This window comes from Lepisosteus oculatus, chromosome 13, assembly GCF_040954835.1.
Source record: "Lepisosteus oculatus isolate fLepOcu1 chromosome 13, fLepOcu1.hap2, whole genome shotgun sequence".
Classification (NCBI taxonomy): Eukaryota; Metazoa; Chordata; class Actinopteri; order Semionotiformes; family Lepisosteidae; genus Lepisosteus; species Lepisosteus oculatus.
Genome location: NC_090708.1, coordinates 3874788 through 3896191, shown reverse-complemented (window position 1 = coordinate 3896191; position 21404 = coordinate 3874788). Strand labels below are relative to the sequence as shown.

Genomic DNA, 21404 nt, shown 5'->3' with positions numbered 1-21404 from the left:
AAACATGTAAAAGGCTTTAATTTTTCGGTTTATACTGTACAAATTGTAACGAATACGCCCCTGCACCTAAGAGGGATCTTGGCCACTTGGGCTGAAGAAGGTCTTCTTTAGCTCAGCCGGCAAAGACCCCTGTTGAACACCAGAGACCTGGGTTCAAGCCTGTGTGGTGAGGGATGAACTGGGGCTGATGCCGCAAGGGCACAAACTCAAGAACATGAAGACACTACAATATAATTAACATGTGGTGTTGACTAGAGCAGCATGCTGGTGCAGTAGTTAGCATGACGAACCTTCAGTGCTGGGGTCTTGGGTTCAATTCCAGACCTGGGGTGCTGACTGTGTGGAGTAGGAATGTTTTCCCTATTCTTGTGTGGGTTTCCTCTGGGTGCTCTGCTTTCCTTCCACAATCCAAAGAAATGCAGGTACTGTACATTAGGTTAATTGGCTTCTGTGAATTTGACCCTTGTGTGAGTGCGAGTGTGTGTTTGTGTCTGTGTATTCCCTGCCATGGCCTGGCGTCTCATCCAGGGTGTATCCTGCATTACTCCCATTGAATCCAAGGAGAGACTCCGGGCCATCGTGACCTTGAATTGGATAAGCAGTTATCGAAAGGGATGTGATGATGATTATTTTGTGTACTGTCTCCTCCTAGTTGTTATTTAACCTGTCTAAAACCATCACATTAAGTGTTCTGTAATAATTTATTTAACATTGCTGCAGAAAATAAATAAACCCTTAGAGGATACCTACATAACATTGTGAACTTCATGCTCTGCTTACCTAATCACTCCTGAGACTTTGTGCACAATATAAGGACAACTAATTGTAACATTTTTGCTATAACCAGAAAGTGTCTCCATGTGTTATAGAATGTTATTGCAAGTAACAGCACTGATGATGATTACTGCTGTTTTTACTTCAGTAGAAGAGCCTCTTTGCAGGCTTCAAGGCAGAGCAGTTTTTCCGAATTTATCTGCGGATGGAGACATTATGATTGGGGGAGTGTTGTCAATGCACACCAGGACTGTTGAAAAAATAGAGCTCTTTACAGGCAATCCAGAACCTTCTGAATGCCAAAGGTTTGTCGATATTTTACTGTCCAGTTACATTTTTAGACTGTTCTGAACAACTCTGTTAGTATTCTTTTACTATTATCGGTAACATTATTAATAATTGTACTATATTGCAATAATTACTTTTTGTTTTTGCAGTTGTTCATTTTTGCAGCAATCCTTTAGTGAAGCAAGCAATTTCCTTTTGAGCTTTAAAATTATTTTTTAGGGTCTAGCGAAAACTTTTGAATCAAAATTATTTATGCTTTTTTCATAGATTAAACTTTGTAGAGTTTCAGTCAGCACACACAATGATTTTTGCCATTGAGGAAATCAACAACAGGATGGATCTTCTTCCCGGCGTGTCTCTGGGATATAGGATTTTTGATTCTTGTGACTCCTCACCTTCTTCTGTAAGAGCAGCCATGGCTCTGATGAATGGATATGAGGAATCTTCTGACACCTCCTGCTCCAGACCACCTGCAGTTCAAGCTATAATCGGACAGTCTGCATCATCAACAACGATAGCAATGGCAGCAACAGTTGGACCTTTTCATATTCCTGTGGTGAGAAATCCTTAATTTAACTGTTTGACCTCTTTTCAAGTACTTTAAATTTAAATGTAATTAGAAATATCAAAACAGAAATACAGTACTTAAAAAACGCCTCATTTCATTTAGGATATCTAAACCTGTCTTATTTTCAATGTTTGTTGTACTGATGAAGTGATATAGTTCCTTTCATGTCAAATGATTATCTTAATGTGTTTAAAATCTTAGTAATTCATATTTTTTCCATTTAAAATAGCACTTCTTCTTTACAGATCAGTCATGTTGCTACCTGTGCATGTTTGAGCAATCGAAAGAGATTCCCTTCATTCTTCAGAACCATCCCCAGTGACTTTTATCAGAGCAGAGCCCTGGCTCAGCTTGTGAAGCATTTTGGATGGACCTGGGTTGGGACTATTAGAAGTGACAATGATTATGGCAATAATGGAATGGCAACCTTTACACAAGCTGCCCAGAAAGAGGGCATCTGTATTGAATATTCAGAAGCAATTCATGAAAACTATCCCAGGGAGGAAATTCTTAAGACCATAAATGTAATAAAACAGAGCACAGCAAAGGTCATTATAGCTTTCCTTCCCCGAGGAGAGATGACTGTTTTATTGAAAGAATTATCACTTCAGAATGTAACTGGTCACCAGTGGATTGGCAGTGAAGCCTGGATTACTGCCAGTAATGTTGCGACTGCAGAGGGTTATAGAATTCTGAGAGGAGCTATAGGGTTTGCTATTCTCAAAACCAAAGTAGATGGACTGAGAGAGTTTTTAACAAGTGTTCATCCATCTCAACGCCCAGGCAATGCACTCATTAACAAGTTTTGGGAAACTGCATTTAATTGTTCTCTGATAACTGAAGAAAATCCAGCTGGTAGGACACCTTGTACAGGAACTGAAAATTTAAGAGAAAAAAGTGGATATGCAGATGTGTCAGAGATGAGATTTTACAACAATGTGTATAAATCAGTGTATGCTGTTGCAAATGCTCTACATAGCCTGCTTGAGTGCAAAGCACAAGGTTCTTTATCAAATTACACTTGTGCAAAAATGAGTAATACTGAACCAAGGCAGGTAAATCAGACTTTCATACTCTCCTGATTATAAAAGTAACCGATTCCACTTCTAAATTGATTCTAAATTTAATGTCTGTGATGATAGCCACATGTTTTTTGGACAGGTTCTTCAGCATCTCAAAAAAGTCAGTTTCACAACTAAAACCGGAGAGCAAGTCTCTTTCGATGACAATGGAGATCCAGTTGCAAGATATGAATTAGTGAACTGGCAGCTTGTAAACGAGAGCACCATCCAGTTCAAGACCATCGGTTACTATGATGCTTCACTGCCAGCGGGTCGTCAGTTTGTCATGAATCAAGTAAACATTTCATGGGCAGGTGGTCAATATGAGGTAGGCAATACAAAATCAAGTTTGGAAGATTAAATGTGGCTTGGCACAGACAGGTTACCTTTCTTACATCTCAGTTTGAACTCTGCTTAACAATTATGCTTAAAATCCCACCCATCTTAAAGCAAGCTAGGCTTAAATGTCTTGTTGTAGTGCTTGGAGTTAGGACAGAATGTTTAGCATTTGGAAGCTATTCATTGCGTGTTTAGGCTGACGGTTAAAAAATAAATACCCAATGAACAAGCTCAAAGATTATATTTTTCTGATACTTTTATCATTGTTATTTTTCCATTATTGTAGTTCTATTTTAACAATACAACAACAGGTAACCTCACCTATTGCACAAGTGTCTATAAAGTTGCTTCAATATAGCTAATATTTCAAGTAATACCTGTTTCATGTTTCTTATCTAGAAACCTCAGTCAGTTTGCAGTGAGAGTTGCTTTGTAAGGAAAAAACACCCTCTCACCTACCGATTTAATGTATAAATAATGTTAATTTAAATAAACTTATATCTTCAAATTATTTGTTACCTGTATCCTGTCTAGAAGCCCAAGTCAGTGTGCAGTGAGAGCTGTCTCCCAGGCACTCGAAAGGCAGTTCAGAGAGGAAGGCCTGTGTGTTGCTATGACTGCATACACTGTGCTGAAGGAGAGATCAGCAACACAACAGGTAAACTACGATGTGATTACAAAATAATTACACACTTTTACCTTCTGTGCTAAACTTCCTTAAATGAATACACATTAGCCTGTTCACTAAAAAACAACATACAGTAATGTCATATTCAATAGTTTTAAATGTGTTGAAAAATATAAAAAATGCATTTGCCAACCTATAGCGGGATTTTGCACTGTTCTTGTGAACTCTTTTTTTTTAAAACTTTTTCTTGCAGATTCTAACAATTGTATTCAGTGTCCTTTGGAATTCTGGTCAAACGACAAAAGAGATGAATGTGTATTGAAATCAGTTGAATTCCTGTCCTTTGGAGAAATCATGGGAATACTGCTCACAGCGTTCTCTTCGTCCGGAGCTTGCTTCACTACAGGTGTAGCTTTCATCTTCTTTAGAAACAGGGACACTCCCATTGTCAAAGCCAATAACTCTGAACTGAGTTTCCTTCTGCTCTTTTCATTGACACTGTGTTTCCTCTGTTCACTTACTTTCATTGGCCAGCCCTCTGACTGGTCCTGTATGTTGCGCCACACAGCATTTGGGATCACATTTGTCCTGTGCATCTCTTGTGTTCTGGGGAAAACAATAGTGGTGTTAATGGCCTTTAGGGCTACACTGCCAGGCAATAACATTATGAAATGGTTTGGACCCACACAGCAGCGGTTCAGTGTTCTTGCTTTCACACTTATACAGGTCTTGATTTGTGTTCTTTGGTTGACAATTTCACCTCCTTTTCCTAACAGAAACATGAAATACTATGCAGACAGAATCATTCTGGAGTGTGACTTGGGATCTGCAGGTGCATTCTGGGCTGTGTTAGGGTATATAGGATTCCTCTCTGCTATGTGCTTTGTGCTCGCTTTCCTGGCTCGGAAGCTGCCTGATAACTTCAATGAAGCCAAATTCATTACATTCAGCATGCTCATATTCTGTGCTGTCTGGATCACATTTATCCCAGCTTATATCAGCTCCCCTGGGAAGTTCACAGTGGCTGTGGAAATATTTGCAATCTTGGCTTCTAGTTTCGGTTTACTTGTCTGTATATTTGTACCTAAATGTCATATTATTTTACTGAAGCCTGATCTAAACACAAGAAAACACTTAATGGGCAAAATGCCCTCCAAGTCTCTTTAAAACTCACGTAAAACATCTAAAAAAGGTTCCCCCTTTTTTCTTTTTATGATGGCATATTGTGCTTTATTATCCATACATCTCTAGATACAAAACAAGTAAGAGTTAACTTTGTACTGAAAAATAAAATGTCCTATTTTCAGGTGTAATGGGCAAAATGCCCTCTTTAAAACAGCTATTATGTAGAAAGTACACTTCCCTGCTGAAAAGTAAAAAAAGGATACTTAAATTTTCAAGTGTGGAAATGAGAGAGGGAGAGTAGTGGGGTTGGTAAAGTGGCAAAATGAAAAGGTGATCAAGAATGGTAGATGACAGGAGGATAGCAAAGAGATGGAATTCTGAAGAACATATTTCAGGAGTGAAAGACAATAGCTGACAATCTGTCAACTGAAAGGGTAGAAAGAGCTCAGTTTGGGGCATTTTGTGTTGAAAGCATATACTAAATCCTTTCACCTGAAGGATGCCAGGTGCTTTATAGAACCCCAGGTGAAGCATGGCAGCAATTACATGCCAACAGTCCCATCGCACAGCAGACACAGTAGAATATTGATGACCTGCAGGAGCAAATGAGTTACGAAGGATGTTGGGGTAGACCATGTTGTGTACTAGTACTGCATATAGCCAGCTTAGCACAATCAGCAGCAACCAGTTTTTCTTACAGGTTTTACAACCCAGTATTGGCAAAGCATTGTCTAGCTTATGACAGCTCAAGAGATGTTGCTATAACATGGTTATGCTGCTGTTATTCACTGGTGACAGGTTGAATTGGCCTGAATTATGAACCTTTATTACCAAAATAACACTTTCAGAGAGAAATGCAAGTGACTTAACTTTTGTGAATTATTAATATAAATGTTTTTAATGTTACCTCCCATTATTTATGACAATGACATTAGTAATCGGCGTTTAGTTCTTTCATTTGTACTCATCTCACAATGTACAGTTTGTATTAAGTGACAATAGTTTCACTTAGAAATTATGAATAACAAAAAACCACATAATGTATACTGTAGCTCCCAGTCTACTGCAATACACTAGTCTACACAAGACAACATCACAAGTACTCATTCCATACTTTATTTCATTATTCTAGAACACTATTTACTGTACCAAAGGTTTTCTTTGTCCAGAAGTAGTTGTTAGGAATTTACTATCAAGGGCTTTTTCATAAGAATGAACACTGACTTTTAAGCATGATTCCTGTATGATTTTCAGATCAGTATATTATGTTATAATTAATTAGAATTATCAGTAAAATATATTTTCTCTCTGTAATGAGTTTTTGATGATGAAGAGCTGTGCTAGACAAAGTCACTAGTTTTCATTCTCCCGGTACTACTGTACATTAAAGACACACAAGCTCATAAGCTTGAGTGCTACACTCTTACTGGAATTATTTAATATTTTGGAATGAAGAAGCAGGTGTCCTCCAGTGCCAGGTTCTGTCTCGTTATTGTTCACATCCCATGCTTGATGTAGCTCTGTGCTTTAGTCTGTCTATCAGTTTGGATTACCTGTGTGCTGCCTGTGCTCTTTAAAATAGAATAAGATCATGTTATTGTTCATATACAATTTCTTGTATTAGAAATTTGTCGTTTCACATACCCCAACTTGTGTCCTCTCCATGAGACACACAGACAGGGAGACAAGCTTGGGGTTAGAGCACAGGGTCAGCCATGTATACAGCACCCCTAGAGCAGTTGGGGTTAAGGGCCTTGCTCAGGGGCCCAACAGAGTAGGATTCCTCTGCCGGCAATGGGATACAATCCAGCAACTTTCCAGCCACAGGCGCAGATCCTTAGCCACAGAGCCACCACACCGCAGAAACTTTTCAGGCCTGCTGTTCATCTGATCACAACACAGGCCTCTACAACGGATTGTCTTTGCTAAGTAATGGATTCTGGACCTTTATTTTATCCAATTTATTTCTAATAAACCTGGATGTGATTTTATAACAAGTGTCCTTCCATACTTTTCTAGAATGTTTTTGATCATTTATCAATTATTTATCATTTTGAAGAAAACAACATGGAATCTGAGATTTTCAGTACAGGATATGGAATGTTCCCTAAAGAATAAATTCTGGTTTGATCTTTGGGCGGGTCCATGCTGTTGCTTAAGAGATATTTGGCTGACCCATTTCGAAATCGTTCACACAAGATATTTGCGATATGGTGCTTTCTTGCATGTTGCACTGTACATACTGTAAATAATACAAACAATTTACAGTGCATCACTATATCATAATATTTAGGGGATATCATTATCAAGCTATAGTACTAAACAAAAAGAAGAACAATTATAATAATATTTATATTTAGGAAATTAACATTTGTATACACAATGCACAGTATATACATAATTACAATTATATAAACTATTTAACTGTATATCTGTCTTGCAAGTAATGTATGTTTTTCAGAAATAATAATTCTATACTAAAATAGCAATTTGATTATATAATATATAGTTGGTATAATCATTTCTAACATGCAACCAAAATAAAAACTCAGCAGCAGCTCAAAGAGAAACTATTTAAAATTTGTAAATTATCTGCAAATATTCCTCAGAGGAGAAATTGATTAGGATTAGGTTTCAGTAGTGTGGGTGGTGTGAAATTTCTTTCAGTATTGCTAACAAGTGAAGAACAAAATCAGGTCGTATGAACTAACCTGTTGTCCTCAGACTTTGCTGTAGGTGATCAATTTAAATGCTCTGGGCACTTCGTTAGTAAAAGACTGAAGTGATATTGGGGTGAAAACGGCGTTCGGTTTATCAAAACAGTAACAATAACAAACAATTTCTCCTGAAAAGTAAGTACTGTAAATCTGCATACTGTATATTAGCAAGGCGGCAGATGCCTCACTGGTAGTATAGATTTTATGTGCATCACCTGGGAGAATATCATAAGCTGTAATGCTAACCTTGCACAGAAATTATTATTGGAGTCTTGTATAAAGGTAAAAGAGACTTTCAGCATGAACACAAAAATAAATAATTGGTAAAAGGAGGAGACATACTGAATGAATAAGTGTATTCATTTTTTCTCAGTTATTGTTCTATAAAAACTATATAAATGTCATATTTTGTTGACTGCCTTCTCTTACTTTTCACTCAACCCAGTCTATAAATATCACATTAACTGTTCTGTAATAATTTAAAATCGGTGCAGATAAATAAACCCTCAGAGTATTCCTGCTCAAGAGATTGTGAACTTCACGCACTGCTTATCTAATAACTCCTGAGACTTTGTGCACAATATAAGGGCAACTAATGGTAACATTTTTGCTATAATCAGAAAGTGCCTCCGTGTGCTCTAGGATGTTATTGCTAGTAACAGCACTGACGATGATTGCTGCTGTTTTGACTTCAGCAGAAGAGCCTCTTTGCAGGCTTCAAGGCAGAGCAATATTTCCGAAATTAGCGAAGGAGAGAGAGATTATGATCGGGGGAGTGTTCACAATGCACACCAAGACTGTTGAAAAAAAGGATCTCTATACAAATATTCCAGAAACTTCTGAATGTCAAAGGTTTGTTGGTATATCACAGTCAAGTAACACATTTATATTGTCAATAAAAATTATATTACTGACATCATGCTACAGTCTTGATGCTAATACTAAGAATACTGTAGTAGTAGTATGACAGTATATTTTTTGTCTTTGGAGTTATTCTATTTTGCGGCAATCCACAAGTGAAGCACACAATTTCAGGCTTTCGGTTGTTTTTAAGTTTGTGTTTACAATCATTTGAATCAAAAAACAAAAAGAACAGGAAAATAAATTATATTATGACTTTTTCATAGATTGAACTTTGTAGAGTTTCAGTCGGCACACACAATGATTTTTGCCATTGAGGAAATCAACAACAGGATGGATCTTCTTCCCGGCGTGTCTCTGGGATATAGGATTTTTGATTCTTGTGACTCCTCACCTTCTTCTGTAAGAGCAGCCATGTCTCTGATGAACGGATATGAGGAATCTTCTGACACCTCCTGCTCCAGACCAGCTGCAGCTCAAGCTATAATAGGAGAGTCTGGATCATCAACCACGATTGCAATGGCAGCAGCAGTTGGACCTTTTCATATTCCTGTGGTGAGAAATCCATGATTTAACAGTTTGATCTTTTTTGTTTTAAACTTATATTTTAAAATATTTCAAATTATTTATTATAAATATCACAAAGCAAATATTCAAAAGAGGTCCCTCATTTAATTTTAGGATATCTAATCCTGTCTTGTTTTCAACTTTTCTTGTACTTCTGAAGACACACAGTCTCTTTACATTTTATTATTTTAAATAAATACCTTTTAAATCTTAGTAATTAAGGATTTTTCCATCTAAAATATTATTTCTTCTCTACAGATCAGCCACTTTGCTACCTGTGCGTGTTTGAGCAATCGAAGGAGATTCCCTTCATTCTTCAGAACCATCCCCAGTGACTATTATCAGAGCAGAGCCCTGGCTCAGCTTGTGAAGCACTTTGGATGGACCTGGGTTGGGACTATTAGAAGTGACAATGATTATGGCTATAATGGAATTACTACCTTTATACAAGCTGCCCAGAAAGAGGGCATCTGTATTGAATATTCAGAAACCATTCATGAAAACTATCCCAGGGAGGACATTCTTAAGACCATAAATGTAATAAAAAAGAGCACAGCAAAGGTCATTATAGCTTTTCTTGCCCGAGGAGAGATGACTGTTTTATTGAAAGAATTATCACTTCAGAATGTAACTGGTCACCAATGGATTGGCAGTGAAGCCTGGATTACCGCCAGTAATGTTGTGACTGCAGAGGGTTATAGAATTCTGAGAGGAGCTATAGGGTTTGCTATTCTTAAAACCAAAGTAGATGGACTGAGGGAGTTTTTAACAAGTGTTCATCCATCTCAACGTCCAGGCAATGCGCTCATCAATGAGTTTTGGGAAACTGCATTTAATTGTTCCCTGACAACTGAAGAAAATCCAGCTGGTAGGACACCTTGTACAGGAACTGAAAATTTAAGAGGAAAAAGTGGATATGCGGTTGTGTCAGAAATGAGATTTTACAACAATGTGTATAAATCAGTGTATGCTGTTGCACATGCTCTACATAGCCTGCTTGACTGCAAACCACAAGGTCATTCTTCCAATTACACTTGTGGAAAAATTAAAAATACTGAACCAAGACAGGTAAAGTAGTAATTCATGCTCTACTTATACAGTATACTTATGTTCTACTTCGTTCTGTAAAGTGCTTTGAGAAGCCATCTTTAAAGGTTCTATATAAAAAAAGTTTTTTGTTATTATCATTTATTACTGTACCATTAACCACTTCAACTTCAAGTCTAGCTTAAATGTTTGTAATGAAAGCAACATGATGTTTTTTTGCACAGGTTCTTCAGCATCTCAAAAAAGTCAATTTCATAACCAAAACAGGAGAGCAGGTCTCATTCGATGACAATGGAGATCCAGTTGCGAGATATGAATTAGTGAACTGGCAGCTTGTAAACGAGAGCACCATCCAATTCACGACCATCGGTTACTATGATGCTTCACTGCCAGAAGGTCGTCAGTTTGTCATGAATCAAGTTAACATTTCTTGGGCAGGTGGTCAATATGAGGTAGGCATGTGAAAATATATAACAAAGAAACGTATTTTTGTTGTTTTATTGCACAATGATTCTGTTATCATTTGTCCTTAAAGAAAGGGCAAAACAAAGTGAAAAAAGTACATGATTCTATTTGCTTAATGATCTTAATTATTGTAGATTTGCTTAAGCTCTGTTCTTAAAAATATGTGTTTTTCTTTCTTCCCTGAATCTTTCTATTTTGCTTAATGAACTATTTGTATAATAGTTATTATAATACAAATATTTTAAATATGAACTTCTTCTGAGAAAGATGTTCTCTGGAATACTTCACTGACTCACAAAGCATTTTATATTTACATATACAGTACTATAATAATAGTTTTGAAGTCAATTTTGTCTGACCCTTGCTGTGCAGAAGCCTGAGTCAGTGTGCAGTGAGAGCTGTCCCCCAGGCACTCGAAAGGCAGTTCAGAGAGGAAGGCCTGTGTGTTGCTATGACTGTATTCACTGTGCTGAAGGAGAGATCAGCAACACCACAGGTAAATAGTAGGACAGCACATTAGCATGCCTTAGTTTAGCCCAATAATGAATTGTAATAATCAACAAATTAGTGACATAATATATATATATCCTTTTTTAATGTCATTATTAATTACGATATTCCAGATACATTTTTACATGCTTTTCTTTATCCTATATTGTACACTAAACAAAACTTGTGGGTTTCTTTGCAGATGCTAATGATTGTATCCAGTGTTCTTTGGATTATTGGTCAAATGAGAAAAGAGATGCATGTGTACTTAAAATAATTGAATTTTTGTCCTTTGGAGAAATCATGGGAATTGTGCTTGTGATATTTTCTGTGTCTGGAGCTTGTGTTACTATAGGGATAGCACTGATCTTCTTTAAATATAAGGACACTCCCATCGTTAAAGCCAATAACTCTGAACTGAGTTTCCTTCTGCTCTTTTCATTGACACTGTGTTTCCTCTGTTCACTTACTTTCATTGGCCAGCCCTCTGACTGGTCCTGTATGTTGCGCCACACAGCATTTGGGATCACATTTGTCCTGTGCATCTCTTGTGTTCTGGGGAAAACAATAGTGGTGTTAATGGCCTTTAGGGCTACACTGCCAGGCAGTAACATTATGAAATGGTTTGGTCCCACTCAGCAGCGTTTAAGTGTTCTTGCTTTCACACTTACACAGGTCTTGATTTGTGTTCTTTGGTTGGCAATATCACCTCCTTTTCCTAAAAAGAATGTGAAATACTACAGAGAAAAAATAATAATGGAGTGCGACCTGGGATCTGCAGGTGCATTCTGGGCTGTGTTAGGGTATATAGGATTCCTCTCTGCCATGTGCTTTGTGCTCGCTTTCCTGGCTCGGAAGCTGCCTGATAACTTCAATGAAGCCAAATTCATTACATTCAGCATGCTCATATTCTGTGCTGTCTGGATCACCTTTATCCCAGCTTATATCAGCTCTCCTGGGAAATTCACGGTTGCTGTAGAAATATTTGCAATTTTGGCATCGAGTTTCGGTTTACTCTTCTGTATATTTGCCCCAAAATGTTATATAATTTTACTAAAGCCTGAATTAAATACAAAGAAACAACTGATGGGTAAAATGCCATCAAAATCTTTGTAAAAGAGCCACATGTAGTATATATCTTTAATATTTTGTAGTTAATAAAAAAATAATGACAAAAATAATAAAATCCAGAATTTAAAAAAATATATAGAATTACCTTCTTATTCTCAATCTAAAAAAGAAAGACATAAGAATAAAAGTTGAATAAGATAAAATGTGTTAAGAATTCTTATTGCTATGTTTTGAAAATATGGTGGTTTAAAATATGTATATCCATTACTATACACAAATCTATTCATTCTGATGTAACTGTTTAATGTTACCTATGCTAAACCTGAACCTCTGCAATAAATGCTAACAATAACTAGTACGACGATGATGATGATGTTGTTCAACAGTACCAGATGCTCATTGTCCCCACTCCAGGGAGTAACTGTTTGCCTGCTGTGATCTTTACAGGAACTCTACACGCTGGCCACTCTTTCAGCCTCCAAATGACCCCCCACTCTGTTAGAAGAGCAAGTTTAAAAACACTGCAATTATGTTTTGAGTACATCTGCAATCATGATATGGAACCATATTGTATTTTGGTTAGTAGCTGTATATTCTTTGAACCTCTAATTCAGGGTGTGTGCAAATTAGTTAATGCCAAGGAAATCCCATAAGCTGTGTTTTGCTAAAGTATTCAGACCCCTGTACACTTTTTACATGTTGTTGCTTTTTAGTCTGTTGTTATGATACAATAAAGTAACGATTAATATCTGTTAAGGAACAAGTGAAAGGTCTATTCCATGCTGAAAAGAGAAGAAAGAAAACACAACGTTTCGGCCATGGAGCCTTCTTCAGGTGTCGACACCTGATTCCTTTACACCCCAACGATTACTTTATTATTGTCGTTGTTCTTATTTGATTTTAACGTTTTAAACAGTGTTTGGATCTTTATAATAAATCTATTTGATAAACAATTTAAAAGAACTTTCAAAATGCAATGTGCTTATCAGGGATGGAAAAAAGAAACACAACATTTTCTGGAAAGAGAATACTGTAGTTATACCTTATGTACTTTTACAAAAAGTTGTCAATTTGTTTTAAGCCCTCTGACCAGCAATATATCTTGTACAGTGAGGCATTGCAACCTGCTAATCACACAAAAGTTCGTAAGGTGTACTTTACCCAACGAGGTCCAGGTGTAACAATGCCCGATCAGGTTACCTTTAAAAAGGCCTTAATTCAAAGCTTAGGTCATTGCAAGAAAAAAAACACACTTAGTCAGTTTTCTGTGCATTCCATAATGCCTTGAATGTCACCAGAAGCAAGGGAGAGGGCCATTGGCATACTGCAGGCAGGCATGTCATGTGCCAGCGTTGCCAGACACTATGGAGTAAGCCTCTCCACCCTGTCCCAACTGCAGAGAAGGTTTGAACAGACCAGCAGGACAGATGACCATCCAAGATCTCGTCGCCCTTGAGTGACCACACCAGAGCATGGCCGACACATCAGATGGCTCCATCTGAAAGATCTTTTCAGATCTGTCACCCGTACTGCTGCTGAAACTGCCGGCAGACACAATGCCCGCATCAGTGACAGGACAGTGAGGCTCCATGCTGCTGGCCTTAGAGCAAGGCTACCTGTCAGAGGCCCTCTGCTCACAACTCCAAGACATCACACTCGACTGGCTTGGGCAAGACAGAAGCTGAGATGGACTCGTCAGTGGCATCAGGTCCTCTTCACAGATGAGTCACTCTTCAGCCTGTTCCACACAGAGGGCTAGAGTGTGGAGGAGGAGGTGTTGCATTTCTTTATTCCATCAGTAGATATTTTTAAAAAACCATCATATGATATATGGTAATTATGTTTTCTGCAGATATTGTACTTTACAGATTGAGAAATGTGAAATGAAAATAATAAAGAACTTTAAATTTAAATCAACCTGAGTTTAAAATGTAATGTTTAAGAGGGTTTTGCATAGTCAGTTTGTGTGAGGAAAGACATGCTGGCAGTATGGTAAAGGAAACAGCCAACACTTCAAAAACAAGGCTGGTCTGCTGATTCCAAATGGCCAGATCTCTTCAGTTTGGTAACACTTATTAAAATGAGAAAATAAAAAATGGATGTGTGTTCTAATACTATAATTACTGTCTTTTGCAGAGATTAGGGGAATGCTGCTTGTACTATTATAATATACAGTACTGTACATACCAAGCAATAGGTTTATTCCATGCTGAAAAGAGAAGAGAGAAAACACAATGTTTCGTGTGTGACGCCTTCTTTAGGTGCGAGAAAGACAGGGCAGACAGCAAAGATTAAATAGCACAGAAGAACAAAAGCTGGGAGAGGGGAGGAGGCAGGAGAAGCAGGGAGGCCACTCAGGAATTGCAAAGTAGAGTGGGGTGAAGAAGGGTGTGAAGTCAAAACCTGCATGAGAATAGAGAAGACTACATTAAAATAAGTCTGTCATCGAGAGAACGGGGAAGATGTGAACTTAGTTTCAGGATGAGTTTAGTTTCTGTTGTCTTTCTGCCATGGGAGTTGAGAAACCCTTCTTTGAGAACACAGGCAGGGAGATCAGTGTGATCATGGCCGTCTGAGGTGAAATGAGAAACTATGGGCTTGGAGAAATCTTTCATCTTCACAGACCAGACTTGTCACGGTGGAATGTTAGCTGCACAACCTGCACTTATTCACTTGTACATTGTGTTACATTAGTCATTACAGAGACTAGTGAGTGGGAAGCGCCCCTCCCCATTGTACAAACTCTTGATCTCCCCTGTGGTAAGACCAGGGGTTTGCAGCAAAATGGAGACCACATGGTAGTTTCACAAAGTTCACAATTTTTCGCTTAATTTGGAATTAGCAAAATGTTACCACACTGTAATTATTTTGTTACTGAGATTTTATAACCAGTCTAAAATAAGGTTATTAAGTTCCCCTTTAAACATGGAAATCAAATAATAAAAGAAAATGTGAACAAAAATACAGATAAAAGAATTATACAACATTTTTGATATAATAACTTGATATAAAGACAGCATTTTTTTCTGTCAATATACAGTATATATTCTGCCACTCATTCTGGACAGTAGCTGACAGTTGGCAAAGGTTTGCTTGTGATGGACTGTATCCTATTGATTGTAAAAAGGATTGTAAAAAGCAAACGTTGACTTCAGCTGGGCCAATAACAGCCAGGTAATTTTAATTCGTCAAGTGGGTCTTGATTGTATCTGGCTCCAGTTAAAATCATGCCTTTCTGAATGCCTTTTCTTATAGGTTCTTGATCAGGTAATCAGGCAATTTTGTCTTAAATTAAATTCTGAGCAGCAGTCATATTAATAAAATCATACGACATGAACTCAGCATTTTATTGTACCAAGGAACAATCCTTCTTAGACAATTTACAAATCTATCTGCTTACCATTTAAAATTACATGTTGTACAGTATGTGTCCAATGAGTTGTTGATGTAAACAGTCTGTTGCATTTTTATTGCACTTCAGTATAATTACTTTTGTTTTTTATTTCCCTAAGGCAGATTTAAAAATCATGCCTTTGAGAATTCCTGGTTAGAGTTTGAAGTTCACTGCTTGTTTATCTAAGTACTCAAGAGACCACATGTACAATATAAAGACTTGTGTGTTTAATCACAGATCACACGGAGGTGTCTTCACTCACTACAGGATGCTGCAGCAAGTCGCAGTGTTGACCTTACTTGTTCCTCTTTTTATTTCAGCTGAACAGCCTGTTTGCAGAGTGTTGGGAAGACCAGTTACACCGCAGTTTTACAGCAAGAGAGATATTATGATTGGGGGTGTATTCGCACTCCACATACGCACCATGGATCAAACATTTTCATTTACGAGTAAACCAGAGCCTCCAGATTGCAAAAGGTATGTTAATAATTTTGAATCTAAGCAGATTTAAATTCTTAATGAGTAGCTACTCATACAATGCTATTTTTAAAGTAATGTTTGTAAGTGAAAGATTTAAAAAAATATTTATTATTTGATGACATAAAATATAATAATATATTAGTACTGTATATCATATATCCTTATGTGAAACAAATATGTAAAAAAGTATTTGCTCTTCTATCCTTTTAGTTTCCACTTTGGAGAATTTCAGTCAACACAAACAATGATCTTTGCCATAGAAGAAATAAATAACAGAACAGATCTTCTTCCAGGAATTTACCTGGGTTATAAGATCTATGATTCCTGCTCCTTACCTCATGCATTAAGAGCCACCATGGCTTTAATTAATGAAGTTGACGAATCTCTCTCCGAGACACACTGCTCCAGCTTGCCTACAGTTCAGGCTATAATAGGAGATTCAAGATCTTCACACGCTGCAGCAATCGCAGTGACTGTTGGATCATTCAACATTCCCTTGGTGAGAGAAAACCTAATAATAATAATATTTAAACTTGAGAAAACAGCTGCTGCCATTATTAATTAATTCAATGTTGAGTTAGTTTTAATAATATTGTATAAAGTGTAAAAACAGATGATGGATTGCTTCAGTAATTAATTTCAGTGCTGCTCTTTACTGAGAAAAAAAATTCAAATACTTTAAAATGTAGTCCATGCTGAAAGGTAAAGAAAACAAAAGAAACAGTATGTTTCAGCTGTGGAACCTTTTTCACACCTGAAGAAGGCTCTGCAGATAAATGGAATGTTTCTTTTCTTTACCTATCAGCACGGAAGAGCTCCTCACTCACACCTCTTCATGTCCAAAAATATTTTCTCTTCCGTACAAACGTGACAAACTCAAAATATTGTAATATTAACATTCTCAATTACTTACAGATCAGTCACTTTGCTACCTGTGCATGTCTAAGCAATCGAAGAAGATTCCCTTCATTCTTCAGAACCATCCCCAGTGACTATTATCAGAGCAGAGCTCTGGCTCAGCTTGTGAAGCACTTTGGATGGACCTGGGTTGGAGCCATTAGAGCTGACAATGATTATGGCCTCAATGGGCTAGAAACCTTTGCACAAGCTGCCCAAAGAGAGGGAATTTGTATTGAATACATGGTGTCCATTCTTCAGGCTGATCCCAGAGATAAAATTCTTAAGGTTGTAAACGTTATTAAAAAAAGTACTGCAAAGGTTATCGTAGCATTTGTGGGTCAAGGAGACATGGATGTTTTATTAAAAGAACTATCCCTTCAGAATGTAACTGGTCTCCAGTGGGTTGGCAGTGAAGCCTGGATAACCTCCAATAATCTGGCAACAGCTGAAGGTTACAGAATTCTGAGCGGATCAATAGGGTTTGCAATCATTAGAACCCAAATAGAAGGGCTGAAGGAGTTTTTAATGAATGTCCACCCATCCCAGGATCCAGGCAACAATGTCCTAAATGAGTTTTGGGAGACGACATTTAATTGTTATCTAAACGAAAACAATACAATGGGTAGAAAACGTTGTACGGGATCTGAGAACCTAAATGAGATACAAAACCCGTACACTGATGTAACCGAAATGAGAATAGCCAATAATGTGTATAAAGCGGTGTATGCTGTTGCCCATTCACTACACAACCTGCTGGAATGCAAAAAGGAAAAGGATGATTTTTACAGCTGTGCAAAAACGACCAATACCGAACCATGGCAGGTAAAGGAATATAAATAAGTTGTGTTTAATTAAATCTAATTACAATTTACTTAAGATCTAAGGTAAACGTAACATACTGTATGTTCATGATGCTATCAACTTTTTTCTCTTACTGTATATACTGTAGATGCTTGAATATCTGAAAGAAGGTAACTTCACAGTGAAGACAGGAGAGAAGGTCTTCTTTGATGATAATGGAGATCCAGTGGCAAGATATGAATTAGTGAACTGGAAACTTCAAGAAGAAGGAACTCTGCGTTTTGTGGCAGTTGGTTACTACGATGGTTCGCTGCCTAGGGATCGACAGTTTATCATGAATGAAGCAAACATCGTCTGGGCAGGAGGTCAACGGGAGGTAATCGTCCTTTGAAAATGAAAAATAAAGTTTCAGAAATGTCTCCATTTAAATACACTGAAATTCTTGCTTTTAGATTGTTGGGAAATAAAGGACGTATAGAAACAGGATTTTCACATACAAAAAAGGTATATTCTCTTGCATAAAATATATTCAGTGTATTACACTGATGGGTGTTATTGAAACTTAAATATTTGGGCTTGTTTATTGTATGTTTGGCTTCAATATTTTATTTTTTACATTTCCATGTTTCATTTCCTTATGCAGTACATTGCTGTATAAGGCAGTCATGTTAGAATATTTCATATGAAAACAACATTATGTATCTACAGTATACTGTATGTTAAAATAAGAAAAGGCAAGGGTTTTTAAAAAGGTACTGGAATTAAAAACACACTGAAAATAGATTGTTAAGAAAAGTTTTTGAATCAAATGTACTGTATGAAAAGCTACAGTATATTACCTTTCATCCTTCATCTTCAATAAAGTTGCATGTTTGCCACTAATTTTACAGATCTTCATTGCATTGTAGTTTCAGTTTGTTTTGTCTTTGCCCTGCAGAAGCCTGAGTCAGTGTGCAGTGAGAGCTGTCTTCCAGGCACTCGAAAGGCAGTTCAGAGAGGAAGGCCTGTTTGTTGCTATGACTGTATACGGTGTGCTGAAGGAGAGATCAGCAACACTACAGGTACAGTAAACGGCAGTATATTTACAAGTCTTAGTTTAGCCAGAAAACATACAGAAATGTTTTCAACTAAATAAAAAAATGAGTTACAGAACAAATGTATATTATAACATTTCATTCATTAATTATTTTTTATTTATTTATACTCTTATGAAATATTTTGTTTTAAAATAATATTAATTATAACAAAAATAATATTTTGTTTTTTTTTGAAGATTCTAATGATATCCAATGTTGTTTGGAATATCGGTCCAATGAGACAGCCTGGTGTAAAACTGAATTCTAGATATACTGTATATATCGATCTAGTGTGGAATCCAATAAGTAGAAACATCTTGCATCAAATGGCTTTTGTGAAAATTGAAATCTGGATTTCTTATACTGCACAAAACATATTTCCAATTTTAAAAAAGCACTTCACTTTTGTAAACATTATTGTGGTTTCATTGCAGATTCTAATGATTGTGTCCAGTGTCCTTTGGAATATTGGTCAAATGAGAAAAGAGATCAATGTGCCTTAAAGATGACTGAATTTCTGTCCTTTGGAGAAATAATGGGAATAATACTCATGACTTTTTCATTATTTGGTGCTTGTCTAACTGTAGGAATAACTTTAATCTTTTTTAGGCATAAGGAGACACCCATTGTTAAAGCCAATAACTCTGAACTGAGTTTCCTTCTGCTCTTTTCATTGACACTGTGTTTCCTCTGTTCACTTACTTTCATTGGCCAGCCCTCTGACTGGTCCTGTATGTTGCGCCACACAGCATTTGGGATCACATTTGTCCTGTGCATCTCCTGTGTTCTGGGGAAAACAATAGTGGTGTTAATGGCCTTTAGGTCTGCGCTGCCAGGCAATAACATTATGAAATGGTTTGGCCCCACACAGCAGCGGTTAAGTGTTTTTACTTTTACACTCATACAGGTGTTGATTTGTGTTATTTGGCTTACAACAGCACCTCCTTTTCCAAACAAGAACATTAAATATTATGCAGAGAGAATCATTCTGGAGTGTGAGCTGGGATCTGCAGGTGCCTTCTGGGCTGTGTTAGGGTACATAGGATTCCTCTCTGCCTTGTGCTTTGTGCTCGCTTTCCTGGCTCGGAAGCTGCCTGATAACTTCAATGAAGCCAAATTCATTACATTCAGCATGCTCATATTCTGTGCTGTCTGGATCACCTTTATCCCAGCTTACATCAGCTCTCCTGGGAAGTTCACGGTTGCTGTAGAAATATTTGCAATTTTGGCATCGAGTTTTGGTTTACTTTTCTGCATATTTTCCCCAAAATGTTATATCATTTTACTGAAGCCTGAATTAAACACAAAGAAACACCTAATGGGTAAAATGCCTTCGAAGTCACTTTAAGATAATACTTTACTTTTTTAATACTAAATCTGTAGAAGTCCTCAGCTGTTTTAGTTATTCATATCTCACTTGAAATTTTGGGTTTCCAGAACATGATACATATTTTTCCCTAACCAAAAATAACAATATTTGCAATAATAAATTAATAATTATAAATAAAATAAATAAAAAAATAATTTAAATAAAAAATACAATCTTAATTTCAGCAATTACATGAGGATATTTGCAAATACATTATACTTAGTCAAATAAATAATCGATTCATATTTATAGAGTAAGTGCAATTTTTAGGATTTTTTAAATCTCTTCTTTCACAGTAATAGCCAAAATATGTTGATGTTAATTTGTAGTGTTAAAATGTCCAGTATTATGGTAGAATCATATAATGTATATCTGTTGCTAGTCCTTGTGAAATAAACAAACAAATCTGTTTTTCAAATTATTATATACTGTAATATTTAGCACTCTTTCTTCATATTGTATTGACACAGAACAATAAAAGTTATAATGAATTGCACAATACCTTTTGACTTCTGTTTTCAAGTGAAAATATATATGCTTATATAAATATACTGTATATTACATTCATTGTACATCAAGAACTTTCCACTAAAAATACAAATATTATTATACTGCAAGTTGTACAAAGGAATCTGCAATTACCATTTATGTCTTTATTATTTCAGTGTTTCTAGAGTATCTATCCTGTCCTGGTAAAGGTAACTATAACCCAAAGCTTGTCAAAGAGTGTAAAGTTTGGATTGTATGCAAGTTTGCTACAGGGCACACAAGAACAATTTAGACATGTTTATTAACCTTTAATCTGAATTTCATCGCTACAACAAAATTGTAGGATATAATGCAAGGTATGGATAATTCTTACTGTATGGATAAAGTTATCATTCTAACTCCGTGAATGAACAACTGTGGCCCTCTACATAACTAACGCTTTGTCCATCACAGAGCACGTGCACAGGGCCAATTTAAGGAGACCGATTAACCTAACCAATTTGTTGGGAACCGGGAGTACACAAGATCACCTAGAGAAAAGCCACCTACTGTAGACATAGAAAAAGTATACAAACTACAGAGGGATCCCCGAGTCAGAATCAACCCTACACCCAGGAACTATGAGGCAGCAGCTTCGGCTATCATGCCACTTTGCTCCCCTAGCTTCAGTCAAAACAATATATAGACAATAACTCTCTGATACACAATGATGTTGGTCTAATTGTTGCAAATCGTGTAATACCTGCAGATTCAAGAGATTTACACTGCCATGATTAAAATACAAACAATTTAAACTAATCTATCATAACCTTCAGGTCCATTTTGTAGAACTCTCAGTGTTGTTAATGTAGTTCATGTCGAACTCTCTGTAGTGTCGTGCACATTTCATGGAATG

At 36.8% G+C, this 21404-nt stretch overlaps 3 protein-coding genes across 4 annotated transcripts; all 3 read left to right on the top strand.

The window, feature by feature from the left end:
* The first annotated feature begins 975 nt into the window (after positions 1-975).
* LOC102692028 (extracellular calcium-sensing receptor-like) lies at positions 976-4825 on the top strand. Its single transcript, XM_015360679.2, has 6 exons — positions 976-1079; positions 1330-1618; positions 1876-2685; positions 2792-3019; positions 3565-3688; positions 3912-4825. Exons 1-6 carry the CDS (start codon positions 991-993, stop codon positions 4823-4825), a joined length of 2454 nt encoding a protein of 817 aa, XP_015216165.2. The 5' UTR covers positions 976-990.
* Positions 4826-8248: 3423 nt separating this feature from the next.
* On the top strand, positions 8249-12045 carry LOC138242161 (extracellular calcium-sensing receptor-like). Its single transcript, XM_069197431.1, has 6 exons — positions 8249-8352; positions 8628-8916; positions 9187-9996; positions 10200-10427; positions 10813-10936; positions 11132-12045. The coding sequence occupies exons 1-6, from the start codon at positions 8264-8266 to the stop codon at positions 12043-12045; spliced, it is 2454 nt and encodes an 817-aa protein (XP_069053532.1). The 5' UTR covers positions 8249-8263.
* Positions 12046-15674: 3629 nt separating this feature from the next.
* LOC102692840 (extracellular calcium-sensing receptor-like) lies at positions 15675-20077 on the top strand. Of its 2 annotated transcripts, XM_069197405.1 has the most exons (6): positions 15675-15871; positions 16085-16373; positions 16790-17596; positions 17724-17951; positions 18513-18636; positions 19086-20077. In XM_069197405.1, exons 1-6 carry the CDS (start codon positions 15783-15785, stop codon positions 19997-19999), a joined length of 2451 nt encoding a protein of 816 aa, XP_069053506.1. In that variant the 5' UTR covers positions 15675-15782; the 3' UTR covers positions 20000-20077. The 2 variants fall into 2 exon arrangements, with proteins under 2 accessions (XP_069053506.1, XP_069053507.1); XM_069197406.1 differs by lacking the exon at positions 16790-17596 and having other exon boundaries at positions 15747-15871.
* The last annotated feature ends 1327 nt before the right edge of the window (positions 20078-21404 follow it).